The sequence below is a fragment of the Anas acuta genome, chromosome 18 (genome assembly GCF_963932015.1).
Source record: "Anas acuta chromosome 18, bAnaAcu1.1, whole genome shotgun sequence".
Classification (NCBI taxonomy): domain Eukaryota; kingdom Metazoa; phylum Chordata; class Aves; order Anseriformes; family Anatidae; genus Anas; species Anas acuta.
This window is the reverse complement of record NC_088996.1, coordinates 3003759-3023506: the sequence shown is the minus strand read 5'-3', so window position 1 is coordinate 3023506 and position 19748 is coordinate 3003759. Positions and strand designations below refer to the sequence as shown.

The window sequence follows — 19748 nt, the reverse complement described above, 5'->3', positions numbered from 1 at the left end:
TCCTCCAGCACCCCAACCCCAGGGGGCTCCAGACAGCGGCAACGGGGGGTGCTGGGGGGATGCTGGAGGGTGCCAGAGGGTGCTGGAGGGATGAGGAGGGTTGTGGGGGGATGCTGGAGCTATGGTGGGGGGGTATGGGGGATGCTGTGGGGATGTTGTGGGGGTGCTGGAGGGGTGCTGGAGGGATGCTGAGGGATGCTGGGGGTGCTGGGGGGATGCAGGGGGTCACTGGAAGGATGCTGGGGGGATGTTGTGGGGATGCTGGGGGGATGCTGGGGGATGTTGGGGGATGCTGGGGGGATGCTGGGGGATGTGGGGGATACTGGGGGGATGCTGAGGGATGTTGGGGGTATGTTGGGGGTGCTGGGGGATGCTGGGGGGATGCTGAGGGATACTGAGGGATGCTGGGGGGATGCTGGGGGTCTCGGGGGGGGGTTGTAGAGTGTGCTGGGCGATACCAGGCGGTGCTGGGGACCGCGGGGGGGGGGGGGAGCTGCCTGGCAGCCTGCCGGAGGGCTGCAAGAGGATGCCGTAGGGATGCCGGGGGTCCACGGGGAGGGCTGAAAGAAAGATGCCTGGGGGGTGGGGAGGGTCGCAGCCCCCTCCCCAGCTCCCCCCGCCGGGACTACATTTCCCAGCTCCGCCGCGGCGGGGGCGGCGCAGCGCGGGGGGGCCCCGCGCAGGCGGAGGCGCGGAGCCGCGCAGGGGCCGGCTGGGCTCGGCACGGCTCCGTTGGGCTGGGCACGGCCCGGCACGGCTCGGTTCGGCCGGGCGAGGATGCGGGAGGGGCGGTGGAAGCGGTCCTCGCCCCCCCGGGCTTCCGCGGCCGCGTAAAGGGGCGCCCGCGCCGCCGGCACCATGAAGAAGCAATTCAACCGCATGCGCCAGCTCGCCAACCAGACCGTGGGCAGGTGGGCACCGCACCGGCCCCCCCGCAGCCCCCCCCCCCCACTGCCCGCACCCTCCCCGCCCACCCCGAGCCGCGGGGACCCCCCCCAGCCCCGCTGCCGCAGCCTGACCCCTCCCCCCCCAAGCAGCACCCATGGGTGCCCCCCCCCAGCCCGCCCTGTCTGGGGCCGGAGGGGTGCGGGGGGGGCGCGTTGGGTGCCTGCGGGGGGGGCACCGCGGGTGTCAGGGGGCTGCGGTGCGCGCCGGGCCCGTGGCCGTGCGGGCGGTGGTTGTGTAATTCCCCGAGATTTTGCAGCGGTGCGGGGAGAGGGGGGGGGCTGGGGAGGGATTGATTTATTTTTTTTTTCCTTTTCTGACTCCAGCGCGGCGCCGGGGGGGGGGTGACAGCTGCGTGACGGGCTGGGCTCCTTGGGGGCTGCCAGCCTGGTCCTGTCCCCATCCTTCCATCCATCCTTTCCTCCTGCCATCTGTCCCTCCCTCCTTCCATCCCTCCTTCCCTACGTCCCTACATCTCTCCATCCTTCCCTACATCCCTCCATCCATCTCTCCATCCCTCTTTTCCTCCATCCTTCCTTCCGTTCCTCCTTCCCTCCCTCCATCCTTCCATCCATCCTTCCCTCCATCTCTCCATCCCTCCCTCACTCCCTTCCTCCCTCCCTCCATCCTTCCTTCCATTCCTCCATCCCTCCCTCCATCTCTCCATCCATCCCTCCTCCTCCTCCTCAGGGCCACGAGCCACGGGTGGGTGCCCTCAGCCAGGACCCGGTAGGTGCGGGCGCGAGGGTCCTGAGCCCCACTCCTCGTCCTGCGCAGCCCCACGCCGTGCAGCCCCGGCTGGGCCCCGGAGCCCCTCGGGTCGGGTGCACCGGGGAGGAGCGGGGAGCGGGCCAGGGGCTGTGCGTGGTGCTGCGAGCTCACGCACACCTTCAAAATGGTGTCCGAGCATCCTTCCTTCCCCGCTGCCCGGTGGCCCCAGGGTCGGTGCAGGCGGGCGCAGCGCTCCGGGTGCTGGCGGGTTTGGGGATGCTCGCGGCAGGTGAGGCGGGCAGGAGCGAGGGGGCTGCGTGATCCCAGCTCGTTGTCCCCGGGATGTCCTCGGCAGGGACAAGGATTTGCAGCTCGGGCCGTTGCAGACGTGAGCAGGGGTGGTTTGTCCTCGGCGTGGTGCTGCACGGCGCTCAGAGGCAGCCAGCCCTGCTCCTGGGTTTTTGGTGCTCTTGCTCGTGCAGGGGCTGCTCAGCAGGCGGATCGGTCAGGAAGCCCTCCGTGCCCGGCTGCAGCTCGGCTGTCTTGTGACCGGCAGCTCAGAGGGTCAGGTCCACGGCTGCAGGGCCACCGTCCCCTGCAAGTCCTTGCCGAGGACGGGGCTGGAGACCACTGGGCTGAATCCTGGACTGGTGCTGGAGCAGCCTGCGCTGGGGGCTCCGCTGTACTGGGGGGGTTGTCCCTCAAGTTGCACAGGGGAGAATACCGGGGGGGCACAAAGAAGGTGGTGGAGAGGGTCCCCAATCCTTCCAGCAAGCCCCCTGTGGGGGTGGCCGTGCCCCCCATGTGTGCGCTGTGCAGGGGACAGGGGACAGGGGCCCAGCGGTGCCATCCCATGGCCACATCCCCCTGCCATGGGGTGTGCCTGGGGGGGTGTCTGGGGGCTGCAGCCCCCCCAAGGACGTCGCTGTGGTGGTGACGGATGGCTTGGGCTCTGTTGGGCACAGCCACAAGGCTTTTCTGCCCTGCCACCCCCTGGCTCGTCCCCTTCATCACCTCACCTGTCCAACACCTGAACAATGCGCCTTTTAATTGACTTACGCTAATTTGAATTGGCTTGCTCTAACGCAAGTCAAATAAAACCAGGAACTCCCCCCCTGTGCCCCCTCCAGGGAGCAGCAGCACCCAGAGGTGCGGCGCTGCCCTGCGGGACCAGGGCTCATCCCTTCCCCGGCACCTCAGGGCTTGGAAGTAGGTGGGATGGATGGGAGCCGGCGGGCTGTGCTGTGCCCTTTACTCCTTTATTTTGGTTGTTTAACTCAATAGAAGAAGGGGAAGGGCAAGGAGAGAGGGCAGCAGCGAGGAAGGAGACGGCCACTTGGCCAGGGCGCTGCCCCCTCCTGCTGCCCCCTCCTGCATCCCGACCCCACTGCGCCCTCCGGCTTCCTGGGAGCTGGGGCGGCCACGGATGGTTCCTCGCAGCACCTTTTCCCAGCAGCATCACAAAAATAAGCGCGTGATGTCACAGGAATCCCTGCTTTGGTGGTTAAGGAGAGTCGGAGGTCTGGGAACGCTTGTCCCAGCTCTGACACGCGCTTGGTGCCCGACCTTCGGGAGAACTGCGTAGCCTGGCTGCGAGGCGCGTGGTATTTACCTCCATGGGGCAAAAAGAGGGAAGGGAAATCAGTAAGAGGCTGTAAAACACCTTGAAGATGCTGCCTGCAAAGTGCCACGTTTCTGGGTTATTTCTCTCTTTCCCCATTGCATGCGTGGGGCCACCGAGGCCATCGGGAGCTCGCCCCGGGGCTGTTCCCAGAGCAGAAATTCGTCGGCTTTCCAGAATGTCTGAGCGCTGCCTTCGCCGCGCCAGGGAGAAAACGGGCAGCTGCAGCCTCATGCGAAGTGACACTTCGAGGTCCCTGAAGGCACAGCAGGCGACTGGGAACGTGCTCGATGGATGCGGGGGGGGAGGGGGGAAGGGGACCCAGGGTGTGTGTCCTGGGTGTCCTGGGTGTCCGGGGACCGCGGTGGTGCTTTGGGGCGCAGCGCGGGGCTGCCTGGGGTGCTGCAGGCTCGCGCACGGTTCCTGGAGCTGTCGCTTTCCCTTAAGCACCGGGATGTCCCCGCTTAAACCCAGAGGCCTCCGGTACAGAAGGCTTTGCTCTGCCTGCGGCCTTGCAGGAAATAAGGACGGAGGGCGCGGGGATGCGCCGCGCCGCCAGGGGTTTTCCCGTGGGATTTGCAGGAGGCAGCGACGAGCTTCGGGTATCTGGGTTGCACGCACGGGGTGTGGGGCCCTGGTGCCTGCGGCCCCCCCTCCGTGGCCGTTCGGAATCACGGCCCTGGGCTCGCGGGGCTCGGGAGCTGCGCGGCAGCGGGAGAAGGGAGGTGCCAGCTGCGAGCGAAGGCAGGCGGGCGGATATTTTTATCCTCCTCCTAAGCCGGCAGCGCTGACAAATGGAGTGATGAAATATTAATGGAGCAGTCTGAATGTTTTGTCCCCAAATTGCACATAAATCACCGGCCCTCCCGTCGGCTCCCTGAGACCCTGGGGCTGGCAGAAGTGTTCCCAGTGAGTTTGGGGGGCTCACGAGGTGTTTGAGAGCATGGAAGGGATGAGCAGGAATGGGCAATAACCAACGTCCCCGTGGCTGCCCCAGGTTCACAGAACCTCGGTGTGGGCAGATGTGGGGCTGGAGGAGCAGCTGGGAAGGGCTGGGGGCTCCACAAGCTGCCCCAAATCGGGGTGCAAAGGCGAATGCCTTGAGCAGAGCTCCCCCTCCATCAGTCTGCGGGACCGCGTGTCCTCAGCTCGCACTGGAGCCGTTTGCAGGTGCTGGGGCCCCGCTGTCACGGTGCTGGTGCTGCCCGTGCCAGACCCCTGCCTCTGCGCTCCTGGAGCCGAGCCGGGGCTGCTGCCGGCTGAACACAGCTCAGGGGCCCGGGGCATCCACGGCAGCGTCACCGCCTCGAGCGTGGTGTCCTCGTGGTGCTTGCTGCATTTTGTGAGCCTCTAAGCTCAGTGAAATGGGGCAGGTCAGGGCTCTGGGGGTCAGGACCTGAATTACCCCATGGGTGCCGGCACCCAAAGGTGCACGAGGAGGTGCAGGGCTCGGCACAGGGAGCAGAGGTGCTCAGCCCTGCTCTGAGGATGCTTTGCGAGGGCTGGGTCATCTCCGTGCTTTTTGGGACACGGCTGCTGGCCGTGGGTTGCCTTTTCTCAGCCCCTTGTGCACCGGCATCCCGGTGCCAGCAGTCCCCAGCCCTTTTCTTCCTGGAGGGGGAGCTGAGCCCCGGCCGTCCTTGGGAGTCAGTCCTTGGCCACCTGCAGCCTGCCTCCCCCTCGCTGTGGCCGGCTGCCGGGCTGTTTTGGGGCAGGAGCCGCAGCCCCCGCGGCGGGCAGGGAGCAGCCCCCCCAGCTGCGTCCTGCACCCCTCCGGCCCCCGGTGCGGCCAGCGCCGCTCAGAGCACCCGGTCAGAAATTTGGTGACGATTCTCCCTCTGGGAGAGAACACCGCAGCTAAATCCTGAATGGGGTTGAAACGGTTGTATTAAAGATGGAGCTCCTTGTGGTGGGTGTTTTGTTCGTCCTAAAAGCTCGTTCCGTGGTGGTGCTGAGCGGTGCGGGGCAGCGGGGCGCGATGTCTGTGCATGGGGGTGCCGCACACAGGGACACGCACGTATTGGGGTGAGCGTGCATCACCTGACCGGCAGCAGCATTCCTACATCCCTCCAAGCACCACGGCAGCAGCAGCAGGGCTGGGCTCAGCCCTGGGACCTGGCAGATGAGGGGTGGTTTTGGGGAAGCCGTCGTGCCCCTGTTCTGGTGGAAGTTTGTGCCACCCGGTCCAGCTGCGGCGTGGAAATCCGGGTGCTGCCGGGATGCTCGGGGGAAGCAGACAGCTCGCTGCAGCTCCCGAGGTCAAGGCACAATTTCATGTTGGAGGATTATGTAGTATTTATGTTTAAATCAAATTAATTTGCTTGATTGGTGTTGATTTCTACTGGCAGTGATTATTTCTCGCAGAAGCCAACGCCGACCAAACAGTGGCTGCATCCCCCCCTCGCTGGCTTTTAGCACCACGTATTAATCGTCCCCTTTCTCCCAGATGTTTGCGGGGACACAAGTGTCTGGATGATGATCGAGGCTGATAATTGCCTGGATTTGTGCTGAGAAAAACAGCTCTGGGGTGGGAATCTGAAGGGGAAGGGGAGGAGCGTGCTCTCCTTTGCCTGGTGGAAAGATGGAAGAAGGCACAGAAAGCCACTAATCCCGGCTGCCTGCCTGCAGGGTGCATGCAATGAGTGGGGTTTTGGGGCTGGGGGCACTGGGGTTATTCTGGCTGTCAGTGTCCGTGCTCCCCCTGCTGTGTGCAGGGCTGCGGGATGGAGAGCCCGGGGCTCATCCTGCTGTGAGGGGGCAGGGGCTGCTCACGGGAGTGGGACCCCAGCAGGGAAAAGGGTGGGCTCGTGGCCAGAGGGTCCCCGCGCCCCTGTCCTGGGGGTGACGCTTGCAGTGGGGACGGTGTCACCAGCCCGCTGGGGCTGGATGCGGTCCTGCCCTGTGTGGGGGTCCCTGTCCTGCTCTGCCTGCACCCACGTCACCAGGCACAGGGACAGAAACGCCTGGGCAAGAAGCGAGGTGGCCAGGAGCTGGCTGGAGGTGCTGGGGGCATTCCTGGGGGGACACGATGTCTGGCTGGAAGACGAGAGCATCCCTTCTGCTGCCAGGCACGATTCCCAGCACTGGGAAACCCAGACCGGCTTCTCTTGGTGTTGGGGAGTTTCTGTAGGGCTGCAGCTTCCGAGGAACCCATGGGGGATAACAAAAACCATCATCCAAGGCAGTGCATGCCACGTGGCAGGGTAGAGGCCCCCAGCCCCCCTAAACCCGTGTTAACTTCGGGCTGAGGTGGTAGGAGCACAACATAGAGCACGGGATTTTGCCGGCACGGAGCTGCAATGCAATCGGATGGCTGGGGAGTGGGACGGCGTTGGGTTTTTTTCCTTATAATCTTTACGTGTGGAACGGCCATCTGGAACGGCTTGTTCTGGTTGGATGTGCATTTGGAGATGCTGCTCGGTTCTCACACTCCCGGGTATAATTTACAGATTCTGGAGTGCTGCCGGTGGGAGCAAACACAGAAATGAAGAAAATTGGTTTTAGGTTGTGTGTTTTTTTTTTTGAGCTTTCTGGAAAAGAAAGAACAACCTTAGGATTGGTGGCAGGAAGTCGGCAGAGCCCGGTGGTTTGCAGGACCTTGCACCCGCTCCAAAACCGAGCGATTTCAGCCCATTTTGGCTGACCCTGGCTTGTGGGTCTGTGCTGGAGGGAAATTCCCTGCTGGTGGCTGCGGGGCCAGGCTCGGCGGTGCAGGATCTGTCCCGCCTGACGTGGTACCCAGCCCAGTGCACTCCCAGTGCTGTGAGCAATGCCATCTCATCGCAGCAGTGCCCGTGCCACTGCTGGTGACTGTAGCTTGGCCACGAAGCCTTGTGGGGTCCCCATCCCACTGCAAAACCAGCCCAGCTCCTGCAGCACCCATGGGTGCACGGCACGGGCTGGGGATAACCACGCAGCACCCCTAGGGATGTGCCACTTGCTCCGCCTGGAGCAGCGCTGAGCTCCTGTTTGCTCATGAATGCCTCTAAGACTCTGCAGCCCTTTTTTCTGCCCCTTTTGTAAGCCAGATTGTTTGCTGGAGGCCCCCTGACCTGATTAAACGTCCCGTGGGCTTGGTGCTGGGTGCCTGTGTTGGGGTGGATGGTGAGGACGCTGAGGTTTTTCTGTGCCGCAAAGGTGCTTGAAAGCAGAGCAAGGCCAGATTTTGTTACCCTGTTTGAAATGTTTCCTGCTTCCTGCACACGTGCAGCGTAGCGCGGGGTGTTTCATGATGGCTGGGAGAGATCTGCCAGAGCGGGACTGTCCTGGCAGCCTGGGTGTGCAAACCTCTCCATTTTGCTGTCCAGAAAAAGGAGAAAGCACACAAAAACCATCACTATTTTTATTTACCCATTTTCTCCGTGGTGACAGCCACTGCATGGCCATCACCAGCTGCTCCATCTCCCCTGGAGCTGACACGGGGATGGGGTGCAGAGCAGGCGGCAGCGATGCTGGGCGGTGGCACAGCTTCTACCCCGGGTGCTGTGGGTGCACGGTGCTCACGTGCATCCCTGCTCCTTCCCCTCCAAGGACGCTGACTAGGTTTAGCTTCATATGCCATATCTGCTTCCAAATAGCAGAGGCTTGATGCTGAAAGTATTCTGCTCCCAGCAGTGAGGTCGGGGAGCACCATGGGGGTGCTGAGTGGCTCCGATGCGCATGGCCGCGGCGTGGTTTGGTTTCTGACGGGGTACTTTGGGTTCTCGCTGCTTTCTTCCATGCCCAGGATAATTCTGCACCATTTCCAATCCTGCCCAAAAGGGCTAGCAATGGTGATTTGCGGAAGAGGAGTAACACTTGAACACCTTTTTTTTCCTTTTTTTTTTTTAAAGGCAAGTCTGGTTCTGAGGGGCTCCAAAATCGGTTTTGTCCATGGTGCATTTCTTACCTACCTCCATGACTGGGTGTAAAAATCCTTGGTTTTTCACATTCACCTATTTCCATCCATCCATGAGCGGGCACAGGTCTTAGCATGGTGCCTTAAAAGAGCACAAATACTGCTAGAAATGACTGATAAATGGAGTTTTGCATCCCACGGACTTTTTGTGTCCCCCTCTCCCAAAAACAGGACGAAAGCTTCAGAAAGGGCAGTAGGAAGGTGTGCCAAGGGAGCACGGGGAGGAGCAGAGCCCCTGGGGCTGTAACCTGGCAGGTGGAGAGCAGGTCAATTGCTTGCCAAACACAAGGAGGTGTAATGTGCACGTTTAAATCCATTTTTTTTTAATTAAACCCAACGGGTTCTGTGCCTCTTTAAAAATAAACTGACTTAAATTGGACGCTACAACAAGTTTCCTATGCAGGCTGGATTTAGCAAAGTTCATTTACATTTTCATAAAGGCTTTGAACTCAGCGTGTTCGCCGATGAACTTGCAGACAAAGTCCTGCCCCTGGCTGCAAGCCCGCGGCCGCGCCGCTGGCACCGCTTTTGAACTTTCTGCCCGGTGCTCTTCACTTCCACTTTCAAATTCTTCGTTTCCACTTTCATATTCTGCATTTCCACTTATTCAACTCTGCACTTCTGTAGCTGGGTTCTCAGGGCTGAGAAAATCATGTTAGGTTTTGAAAAGCAAACAGAGCTTGGGCAAGTTAGGTGGTGGGTATTTTTTTTTTGTGTGTGTTTTTTTTTGTTTTTTTTTTTTCAAGGAGGCCAAAGGATGAGAGCAATTTGCTTTCATGCTCCAGCCTCACGTTAACCAGTGACAAACCCTGAGAGGACAACTGACCTTTACATTTTAGCTAAATTCCACTCTCTGTCCAAGCGCATCTTGACACAGATAACTTTTTTTAAAGAAGAAATGGTTTATTAAAGTTGTAAAAAAAAGCCCTTTATGATTATGAATAAACATTACAGTGTGCAATGGCTTCACCATGTCTCCTTGCCTACCAGTGCAGTGTGGATGCTTGCAGGGGCTCTCTCAGCCTTGCAGGTAAGTTGTGCCAATTGGCCTTTCTGCAGCAAAATATCCATCGTCCCCAGAGGAGCCCAGCACATCACCGGGGCTCATCCTTCCGGGCACGGGGGCTGCTCCTTCTGCTTTGTGCATTTTAGGGTGCTCAGACCCCATTGGGGTGTCTGGGCAATGATAGGGTGCCTGGGGGGGGAAATGCGTGCCCTGTTCCAGCGTGGTGATAGCTGCTGTGATCCACAGGAGGGATGGTTTAGGGCCAGATGTGGGTTCCTGCAGTGTCCTGGAGCTCGGATGTGAGGTTCTGCATTGTCCTGGAGTTTGGGTTTGGGGTTTTGCAGCATCCTGGAGCTCAGACATGGGGTTCTGCAGTGTCCTGCAACTTGGATGTGAGGTCCTGCAGCATCCTGTGCCTTGGCACAACCAGGCAAGCTGGATTCACACCCCTGGGCTCATCCTGCCAGCTGTGCACCACCCCTGTGTGCTCAGCCCCACGCAAAGAGGTCAGGTTGCTCGTGGGGATTTGCAGGTCCCTGCAGCAGGGCTGTGTTTCTGGCTGCACAGCACAGCCTGGGCAGTGGTGGCGATGCTCCAGGCTTTGCTTGTCTAGGATGTGGTGGGGAGAAGCTTTTTGACCAGAAACCATGACTGGGAAAAAAAAAAAGCAGGTGGGGCTCATGCAGGGGCTGCACACGGGGCTGATGGACCAGAGAGCCTTAAACTGATGTGTGCGTAGTCATGGAGTCACAGCTTGCTTTAGTTGGAAGGGACCTTAACCCCCCTGCCCCCAGCCCCATCCAGCCTGGCCTTGGGCACTGCCAGGGATGGGGCACCCACAGCTCCTGGGGCAGCCTGTGCCAGGGCCTCACCGCCCTGTAAGTGAAGAATTTCTTCCTCATATCTAATCTAAATCTCCTCTCTTAGTTAAAGCCATTACCCCCTGTCCTACCACCACACCCCTGACACAGAGTCCCTCCCCAGCCCTCCTGCAGCCCCCTTCAGGCACGGGCAGGCCGCTGTGAGGTGACCCCCGGAGCCTTCTCTTCCCCAGGCCGAACAGCCCCGGCTCCCTCAGCCTGTCCCCACAGGAGAGGTGCTCCAGCCTCTGAGCATCCTCGTGGCCTTCTCTGGACTCCTTCTCACAGCTCCACGTCCTTCTTGTGCTGGGGGCCTGGAGCTGAGCGCAGGGCCCCAGGTGGGGCCTGACGAGAGCACAGCAGAAGGGGACAATCGCATTTGGAGCTTCTCGTCACCCAATACCCCCAGTCCCACTCCTCAGGGCTGCTCTCAGCCCATTCCTTGCCCAGCCTGGATTTGTGCTTGGGATTGCCCCAGCCCAATGCAGCACCTTGCCCTTGGCCTTGCTGAACCTCATGGGGGCCTCATGGGCCCACCTCGCAGCCTGCCCAGGCCCCCCAGGACAGCAGCCTATGGGTTCCTATGGGTCGCTGCACCACACAGCTCGGTGTCATGGGCAAGGTGCTGAGGGTGCCCTCGCTCCCACTGACCAAGTCTCCAGCAGGAATATGAAGCAGTCCAGTCCCCGTACAGACCGATGGAGGAGCAAATCCCACCATGCCCAGCACGGCCATGCGCCAGGCCCTTCACCAACTCATTTTTGTCTTTCTGCTTTCGCAGGGCCGAGAAGACGGAGGTTTTGAGTGAAGATCTTCTGCAGGTAAAGTGCCTCTGCCCTGAAGAGGGCAGCCACAGCCCCGACACCCAGGGGTGGCTGCGGGTGCTGCAGTGGCACAGGGCGGTGGGTGCGAGACGGGGACAGGGACGGGAGGTTTGGGGCTGGACGGGGGCTGCCCAGCCTGGCGGTGCGGGTCAGTGTTTCTCATGGCTTCATTTTTAGTTCCTGCTGTCTCTCCGTGCATGCTCAGGTCTCTGCTGGCACCGCGCAGCCTGGGCCTCGGTGCTGTGTGGGGCGGTCGCGACTTTTGGGGAGGAGGAAGGTGCAGCGGGGAGAAGGGGCGAGCTGCTCTGTGTGGGTGCAACACCTTCTTTGGAGGGGTTGTCTCAAGGGAAGCAGGAACCCAGACCCTTTTTGGGGGCCTCCTTCTCACACACCTGCGTTCCTCCTGCGCAGAGTGCCCCATCTTTCGAGGCGTACATGGATTTTTAGATCTGTACAACTGGTGTGCAGGGCCCCGACCGAGGCAGAGCAGCCTGTCCTGTACCTATCCTGCCATCTCTGCTCCCTGAAGGACCTGCTGCCCTGTCGGCACCTCCCCGTGTCCCAAGGGCAGGGGTTATTTGTTTTTCCGGGTTATTTTCCCAGATGTTGCACTTTATGCTTAGCTGCGCATTTTCCCCGACGGTCTCGGCTACGTTTTTCGTCAGATCCTGTTTGCTGACATTTAGTGACTCATCTCGCTGAGCTTTTGGATGGACTTCCCTGTTTAAGCAAGTCCGAGGCAAATCAGGCAATTTTCAGCCCTGGGGTTGAGTATCTGCCAGTTCAGTGCAAACAAAGCTTTCCTGGGGAGAGAAAGCTCCTGCCCTCGCTTGGCCGCAGCAGCGTTGTTGTCCCCATGCCTGTCCCCAGGGCCACTGACCCTCTGCCTAGCACAGCAGGGTGTCGGAGGACAGCCAGGAGTCTGCACCCAGCCCGACACACCAGCAATTAAAATCCCTTTGATTAACAAATGGATTTGGCCGCACCAGGGTGAGGATGAGGAGGGACGGGGCGGTGACGGGTGCCGCTGTGTCCGCAGGTGGAGAAGCGTCTGGAGCTGGTGAAGCAGGTCTCCCACAGCACCCACAAGAAGCTGACGGCATGTCTGCAGGGCCAGCAGGGCGTGGATGCCGACAAGCGCTCGGTGAGGTTCACCAGGCTCCCCGGGGGGTGCTGAGTGGGCTGCGGAGCCCTTTCCTCCTTTCCTTTAGCCGGACGCATGTGGGTGCACACGGAGGAGTGTGTGGGGCAGAGGGGTTGTATACATGTGAATAAAGCACCCGTGTAAGTGAGGTGCTGGGCAGAGCTCATGCCGGGTGACAGCAGGAGGGGCTGGGTGTCCGTAGCCACGTGGGGCTGGGGACAGCGTGATGTCCCACGGGGAGCCTGATGGCACCGGGGCGCTCCCTTTGCAGAAGAAGCTGCCGCTGACGACGCTGGCGCAGTGCCTGATGGAGGGCTCAGCGGTGCTGGGTGACGACTCCCTGCTGGGGTAAGAGGTGGCAGCTCCACCACGTCCCCTCGGTGTCCACCATCCCTGCCCCTCGCCTCGCAGACCCCAGAGCAGGATGCCCCACGGCTCCGGCCGGGATCGCTGCCGTCCCTCCCCAGCCTCGCCGTCCCCTTGCAGGAAGATGCTGAGGCTGTGCGGGGAGGCGGAGGACAAGCTGGCGCAGGAGCTGATCCAGTTCGAGCTGCAGGTGGAGAGGGACGTCATCGAGCCGCTCTTCGTGCTGGCTGAGGTGGGGCTGGGCAAAACGCAGCCGGGCACAGCGGGCGGTGGCATCTGGGGGTCACCAGGGGTGCTGGGTGCCGGCTCCTGCTCTCAGCACAGGCGGTGTCTGCACGGCCCCCAGCTCGGCCGTGGGGCAGCTCCCTGCCCTGCTCAGCCTCCATCCCGCTTGGCTGTTGCTCTTTTGTCTTTCTTCAAGGCAGAGGCTTGAACGTTTTTATTTCTGAAACACGTTTCCAAGCTCCAAACAAGGGAGGTTGTTGTCTGGGATTTTTTTTTTCCTCCGTTTCCCTCCTGCTGCCAACTTTCTGTTTTTTTAATTTTGCCAAATGCTTCTTCTTCTTTTTTTTTTTTTTCCTTTCCCTTTTATGTCTTCCAAAATGTCATGGGCTCCATTCTGATTTTATCGCCCCCGTCTGAAATACGAAGAGCTTTATTGACTTGCTGGTGATAGGACAGGAGAGCAGGGCCGGGCTGCAGCTTTGGGACTTTCAGCCGCTGCAGAGCCCTTGGCAGACGCTGTCTGTGCGTGGCAGGCTTTGCTGCTATGGCTGGCACATCCCGGGAAGAGTTTGTCTTCCTTAAGCCAGGTATCCAGGTGCAGGAGGACTTACTGGCCGAAGGATGCCTCTTTTGGGGATGGGGTTTTCACACTTGCATGTTGGTGTTGAGGGGCTGTGAGCATCACGGGTGGGAAGCAGAGGAGGGCTGGGCTGCGCTGCCTTCCTAATGCTGCGGTGATTTAAGCGAGGTGTTTCTCTCTTCCCCTGTGTTGCTGCAGGTGGAAATCCCAAATATCCAAAAACAGAGGAAGCATTTAGCAAAGCTGGTGCTGGACATGGACTCCTCGAGGACGAGGTGGGAACTGCAGCCGGGCTGCCTGTGCTGGGCAGGTGTCACTCCTTGCGAGGGGCTTCAGGGCTGCCCCTGGCTCTGTAAATCCCCAGGTCCTGGGTAGCTGGGGTGATGCAAACTGCACGGCCAGCAGCCATGGGAAGGCACAGCCCGGCCGTGTCACCGTGCCTCTAAGCCAAGCTCTGCAGTGATCCCATAGCTCTGCTTTTCTCTGCAAAATCCCTTTTCTTTGCATGCACACTGCAGGGAAGAAAAAATGTATTTTTTTCTGGCCCAAATCTTTATTTTTTCCTGTTCTCCCAATCTTGCTGAATTCGTACATGGTGGCAAAGAGCCAGCTGCTCCTGCTGCTGTAGAGCAGCGCTCGGCTGGCAGAGCCCAGCTGGGGACGTGGGATGTCCCTTGGCGTCACCCCGTGTCCCAGGTGACTCGAACAGCCCGCTTGGGGCTGTGCCCGAGGCAGTCTGCAAGCGTTTGAAAAATAATAATTGCTAAATTGGAGCTAGGGAGCGTTTGGGCTGGGGGCGGCTCCTGCATCCCAGCACGGGCTGGACCCCGTTCTGTGGTGCTCAGCCCTGGGGGCTGTAGCGGGGCTGGCAGGGGGTCCCTGGGCTGCCCAGCGGCTCTGCGTGGTCCCTGCCCCTCCTGACACCCTGCCCGCTGTCCGCAGGTGGCAGCAGTCCGCAAAGTCATCGAGTTTGTCGAGCAACCTGCAGCCGTCGGGCGCCAAAGCCGACGCTCTCAGGGAGGAGATGGAGGAGGCAGCAAACCGAGTGGAGATTTGCAGGGTACCGCTCGCGGGGGCTCGGCCTGGGGCCACCCCGGGACATGTGGGGGTGTGGGGACGTCAGGGCACAGCGGGAGGGACAGCACGGCTTGGGGACACCTCCACGTGCACGCTGATGCAGTGCCCGCGGCACACGAGCTGTGCTGCTGCTCTGCAGAAACACGCAGCTGAGGAGCTGCTCGCACGGGAGAAGCGATGCAGTGAGCGAGGAGCAAACTTTTGTGCGGTTTGTGCCAGATCCGTGCTGTTCAGCCCGGGAGGTTTCCGTGTAAATCGTTCTGAGAAGCTCGAAACAGCAAACTGGGGTTTTTGCAAGGCTGTGGGAGAGTGGAGGAGTTTGTAATGCAGCAGGAAGCAAAGCCCCGCTGTACTGCTGGGCATGTGGGGTCCCGGGCACATCCCGAGCAGGCGCTGCAGCGTGCCGAGCTGGGCTCAGCGCTGGGAGGAAGGCTGGCGGGCAGCGCTGTCCGTCGTGGTGGCCACGGCACCGGGCGTGCTCCTAACTCCGTGCTCCCCACAGGACCAGCTCTCGGCTGACATGTACAGCTTCGTGGCCAAAGAAATCGACTATGCAAACTACTTCCAGACGGTAAGCGCTGCGAGCCGGCCGCTCCCCTTGTCCCCGCGCTGTGGCTGCCCCGTGCCCGTCCCCACCGCGCCGGCGGCACCGCGCGCACTCGGTGCCCTCTCTCCCCAGCTGATCGAGGTGCAGGCCGAGTACCACAGGAAGTCGCTGGCGCTTCTGCAGAACGTGCTGCCGCAGATAAAAGCCCAGCAGGGTGAGTGCACGCGGGGCTCGTCCCGCTCCCGAGGGGGGTGACACTGGGGACACGGAGCCCACCACCCGGCGTCACGCCGGCAGCCGTACGTGGCTTTGCAGACAGGCTGTGGTGTCACCGTGTGGCGTGGTGCCTGGCTTGCAGCTGGGCACCCTCTGTCTGCTCCCCCTCTTTGCATCCCACCTGTCCCTGAGCTGGGGAAGTGTCCCTGTCCCCTGCGGCCACTGTGCTGGCAGCCCAGCAGCCGCCCTGTGCTCCAGGTGCTGCTGCGGTTGGGCAGGGAGTGAGTCCTCAAATTGTGGTAAAAGAAGAGGGAGAAGCCTGCAAATGTTTGCGAGACGTTGCTCCCCCGGAAAGCATCATTCAGCCCCCTTGAAATGTGGTGGCTGGGAAATGTTTTGCTTGGATTTCACCTTTAAAACCCACCTCTGGGTGTCCCAGGACAGAAATGCGGGGTGGTGGTGTTGCATCGACACCCAAACACCCGCTGCCATCCCCGAGCTTCTCCTCCGGGGGGGTGAGGAGAACACGGGGTGCCCCCCACTCTGTCCCCCATCACCCCTCTGCCCATTGCAGAAGCGTGGATGGAGAAGCCATCCTTTGGGAAGCCTCTGGAGGAGCACCTGGCCGTCAGCGGGCGGGAGATCGCCTTCCCCGTGGAGGCCTGCGTGACCATGCTGCTGGAGTGCGGCATGCAGGAGGAGGTGGGTGCTGGGGGGCAGCGTCCTGGCCACCTCTGGTGGCATGGGGACAAGTGGCCGGGGAGGTTTCGGGGCCGTGCTTTGGTACCGACACTCCCTGTGTCCTCTGCCAAGGGTCTGTTCCGCGTGGCTCCCTCTGCCTCCAAGCTGAAGAAGCTGAAGGCCGCCCTGGATTGCTGCGTGGTGGACGTGCAGGAGTACTCGGCCGACCCGCACGCCATCGCAGGTGGGGACCGCCCGGGATTTGGTGGCTTTGGGGTGCCCTGGTCCTGATCTTCTGCTGGTCGGGGGCTTGCCTGTGTTGGGCGATGTGGAAGCCCTGCGTTGGGGCACGGGGGGGATGCTGCCGAGGGCAGGAGCCAGCAAGGTGCTTGTGCTGCACTGAACACATCAAAGAGCTGGTTTCAGGCTTGCTTTGAGCCTGAATTGGACACCAAGTGCACGCACCTCCCCTCTGCCCCTGCCGAGGGATGAACCCCACGGTTATGCTGAGCCTGAGATTCTCCAGAGGAGCCAAGAGCAGGCAGGGAGCTGCACACACACACCCTCTAATTGAGTTCTCCATCATCTCTCTGCTGCTTCTGCAGTGATGCAAGATGCCCTCTGCACGCAGAGCCCGGCCTGCTGGGCTGTCATTGAGCATTAATTTGGTTTAAAGGCGAGTCAGCTTTTCCCCTCCTGTCTTGGCTCCTGCTGGCTGCAGGGTGTGGGCGCTGGTGCCCTGTTGGGAAGCCACCGACCGAGCTTCAGAGATGTGCTGAGGGGGGGGCTTGGGGCATGGTGCTGGGCAAAAAGGAGAGGCAGGGGGCTGCTGGAGGTGAAAGGGAGAGGGAGGAGCTGCAAGGGGTGGAAGTTCAGCAGCTGCTGGGGTTCGAGGAGGCTCCAGTGAACCGAACGGGTCTGGGGAGGCGGCACACGCCGGGCAGTGCTGCCAGCAGGGGGGTGCAGGTGGCCCCGGTGAGCCGTGGTGAGCCCCGTGCCCGCTGTGTGCTTCAGGAGCACTCAAGTCCTACCTGCGCGAGCTGCCGGAGCCGCTGATGACGTTTGAGCTGTACGAGGAGTGGATCCAGGCCTCCAAGTGAGTCCGGGTCGGGAGGTGGCCTTGGGGCTGGTGGCTGTCCCCGCGGGTGTCCCCCCAGAGCCCCAGCCCCGTACTTGGCCTCGCCTCTGCCCCAGCCCTGGTCCGGTGCTGGCATCTGCTGAGGTCTGCCCGGGGGTCTTCCACAAAGCAGCTTCAAATGAGTTTCAGGAGGGGCTAAACAAGCAAATTGTAGCCCCGTGGCAGTTCCCTGAGGGTGAGGAGGCCGAGCACGAAGGCTGACGGCCCACGGACGGCCAGCAGCACACAGGGCAGCAGTGCAGGAGCTCCCAGGCTCCAGGTCCGACGCTCCCACACACCCAGCACAGCGCGGGCTCCTTCTTGAGTTGTTTCTGACCAGCTGCCAGCATGTGGGGTGTTTCCTGCAGGGTCTGAGGGCTCTGTGATGCTCCTTGGGGGTTGCATGACCCAGTGGCCTTGATGTCACCAAACCCTGATGTCCCCCGGGGTGCACAGCACCCTGCCCGAGGTGGCTCAGCTCTCCCAGCACCTCCCAGCTCTGCTCCCGTTCCTGGCTGGGTCTGCAAACCCTGCCCGAGGGCGCTCAGACCTCCTGCTCTAAATGCACAAACCCATCCGTGCGGTGTTTCGGGCTGCTAAAGGAACAAGCTCGGAGCGAGCACCCCAATGTGAAGGGCACCATCCCCCTCGGTGCAGTGCCCGTGCCGCACGCAGTGGGGTGGTAGGGCCGGGGTCTGCGGGGTGCTCACCCCAATCCCCTCCCGCAGCATCCCGGAGCAGGAGAAGCGTCTTCAGGCCCTGTGGAGCGCCTGCGAGAAGCTTCCCAAGGCCAACTACAACAACATCAGGTGAGCATGGGGCGGCCGAGGAGCCACCGCGGGCATGGGGAGGGCTCACCCTGCCTCACCCACACCTGGGCTCCCCCCTGCAGGTACCTGATTAAATTCCTGGCCAAGCTGACTGAGTACCAGGACATGAACAAAATGACGCCGAGCAACGTGGCCATCGTGCTGGGCCCCAACCTCCTCTGGCCGCAGGCAGAAGGGTAGCGTACGGCGGGGGGCACGTGCGAGGGGGTGACGGGGGCTGAAGCCGCAGCCCTGGGGCACGAAAGGTTTCTCCCGCAGCATGAGGGCAGCACCCGCTCCCCATGGAGGGGCTGCAGAGCAGGGGCGAGAGACCCGAGGGGCTGCTGGAGGGGCGAGGGGCGGATAAAACCCATCAGGGAGCGGGGTCGGGCTGTGGCGGGGTGGCAGCCGCCGAGCCGCTGCCCGCTGTGTTGCAGGAACATCACCGAGATGATGACGACCGTCTCCCTGCAGATCGTGGGCATCATCGAGCCGCTCATCCAGCACGCAGACTGGTTCTTCCCCGGAGGTGGGCTGAGCCCCGGGGTGGGATGGGATGGGATGGGATGGGATGGGATGGGATGGGATGGGATGGGATGGGATGGGATGGGACGGGATGGGACGGGATGGGATGGGACGGGATGGGATGGGATGGGATGGGATGGGATGGGATGGGATGGGATGGGATGGGATGGGACGGGATGGGCATCACGGGGACCAGCTGCCCCTCCTGGCCCTGGGGGGACAGAGCTGTGATGTCCCCGTCCCGCTTTGCCACCCAGACATCGAGTTCAACGTCACGGGGAACTACGGCAGCCCCATGCACGTGAACCACAACGCCAACTACAGCTCCATGCCCTCCCCGGACATGGACCACGCCGACCGCAAGCAGCACGACCAGGCGCGGCGGCCGCTCAGCGTGGCCACGGACAACATGATGCTGGAGTTTTACAAGAAGGATGGGTAGGGCTGGGCACAGGGGGAGTCACAGCAAGGGTGCAGACTGGTGGAGGTCGGGTGGTCCCAGGACGGGAGGACCCTACTGTCCATGGGATGAGAGCTGGGGGTGCCTGGATGAGGCCCGAGCTTCTCACCAGCCCCAACCCCGCTGGAGATGGGTGCAGGCGGGCCCATGCCATGGGGCTGGGGCTGCATCCTTCTCCCCGTGTCACCTCCTGTGCCCTGCTCAGTGCTGTGTACCCACAGCCAGGTCCCAGCCCCATCCCCTGGGCTTCCCCAGCCCCAGCACGACCTGGTGTCCCCCCCATGTCCCTCCTGCACCCACGCTCCAAGCCCCTCAGCCTCGCAGCTCCCTTTCCAAGCAGCAGGCACTGCACCGTGTGGCTCATTTTAGCTTCTTTTCCACTAATAACCGTGTGTTTCTGTCCACGCAGCCTTAGGAAAATCCAAAGGTACGGTGTCCTCCGCGGCAGGACTGGGAGGGTGCTGGGAGGATGCTGGTGCCTGCTGGTATCGGGGCAAGGGGCGACGTGGCCGGTGACACGAGCTTGTCCTGCAAAGCCACCGCTGCCCCGTTGCCGTGGAGGTCCATTCCCAGCAGCTTCCCTGTGGAAGAGGCGTTTGTGGGGCCCAGACCCCGCTGCAGCAGCCGGCCCCGAGCCCTGGCCACCAGCTGGGTTGGGGCGGCTGCGTGGGGTGGGGGCGCCCCACAGGGGCCCTAGCACGGTCCCGTCCCACCATGCGGGTGCTGAGGACCCGTCTCTGTCCCCCCAGCATGGGCGTCAGGGTGATGGACACCTCGTGGGTGGCCCGCAGAGGCACCTCGGGGGGGCGCAAGGCGTCCGCCACCCCCCCGGCCACGCAGCCCCCCGCGCCGCCCGCCGAGCTGCCCGCCACACCGCACTCGCCCATCCCCGAGCAAGCGCCCGATATTTCGGCGACCCCCTCTCCTCCTCCCACCAGCTTCGGCTTCCCACCCGCAGCCGAGCGGGCAAGGTAAGGACACCCCCGGCCCCCTGTACCCATGGTGATTCCTCCCCGGGCACGGCCACCCCCTGGGAGCGGGAGGAGAGGATGCTCCTCGTCCCCGTGGTGCCCCCGTGGGGTCTGCAACAAGCTGTGGTTATCCTGGGCTGGAATTTGGGTGATAACCCAAAGGAAG

General features: G+C 61.9%; 1 protein-coding gene across 6 annotated transcripts in view; it reads left to right on the top strand.

Moving 5' to 3' along the window:
- Positions 1 to 656: 656 nt before the first annotated feature.
- The window catches only part of ARHGAP44 (Rho GTPase activating protein 44), a 288621-nt gene continuing 269529 nt past the window's right edge, over positions 657 to 19748 (top strand). For 2 of the 6 annotated variants that reach the window (XR_011088679.1, XM_068654662.1), the window contains exons 1-18: positions 659 to 911; positions 10822 to 10861; positions 11904 to 12008; positions 12280 to 12356; positions 12495 to 12606; positions 13378 to 13454; positions 14122 to 14239; positions 14759 to 14827; positions 14936 to 15017; positions 15594 to 15721; positions 15833 to 15944; positions 16715 to 16796; positions 17546 to 17626; positions 17710 to 17823; positions 18064 to 18155; positions 18409 to 18589; positions 19021 to 19038; positions 19361 to 19582. Coding sequence is in view for 4 of the 6 variants with exons in the window: in XM_068654662.1 (XP_068510763.1) it covers positions 859 to 911; positions 10822 to 10861; positions 11904 to 12008; positions 12280 to 12356; positions 12495 to 12606; positions 13378 to 13454; positions 14122 to 14239; positions 14759 to 14827; positions 14936 to 15017; positions 15594 to 15721; positions 15833 to 15944; positions 16715 to 16796; positions 17546 to 17626; positions 17710 to 17823; positions 18064 to 18155; positions 18409 to 18589; positions 19021 to 19038; positions 19361 to 19582 (1763 nt within the window). In the remaining 2 variants the exon portion in view is untranslated. Of the gene's footprint in view, positions 912 to 10821; positions 10862 to 11903; positions 12009 to 12279; positions 12357 to 12494; positions 12607 to 13377; positions 13455 to 14121; positions 14240 to 14758; positions 14828 to 14935; positions 15018 to 15593; positions 15722 to 15832; positions 15945 to 16714; positions 16797 to 17545; positions 17627 to 17709; positions 17824 to 18063; positions 18156 to 18408; positions 18590 to 19020; positions 19039 to 19360; positions 19583 to 19748 lie in introns of all 6 variants that reach the window. The other 4 variants (XR_011088680.1, XM_068654664.1, XM_068654665.1 and 1 more) reach the window with 3 other exon arrangements.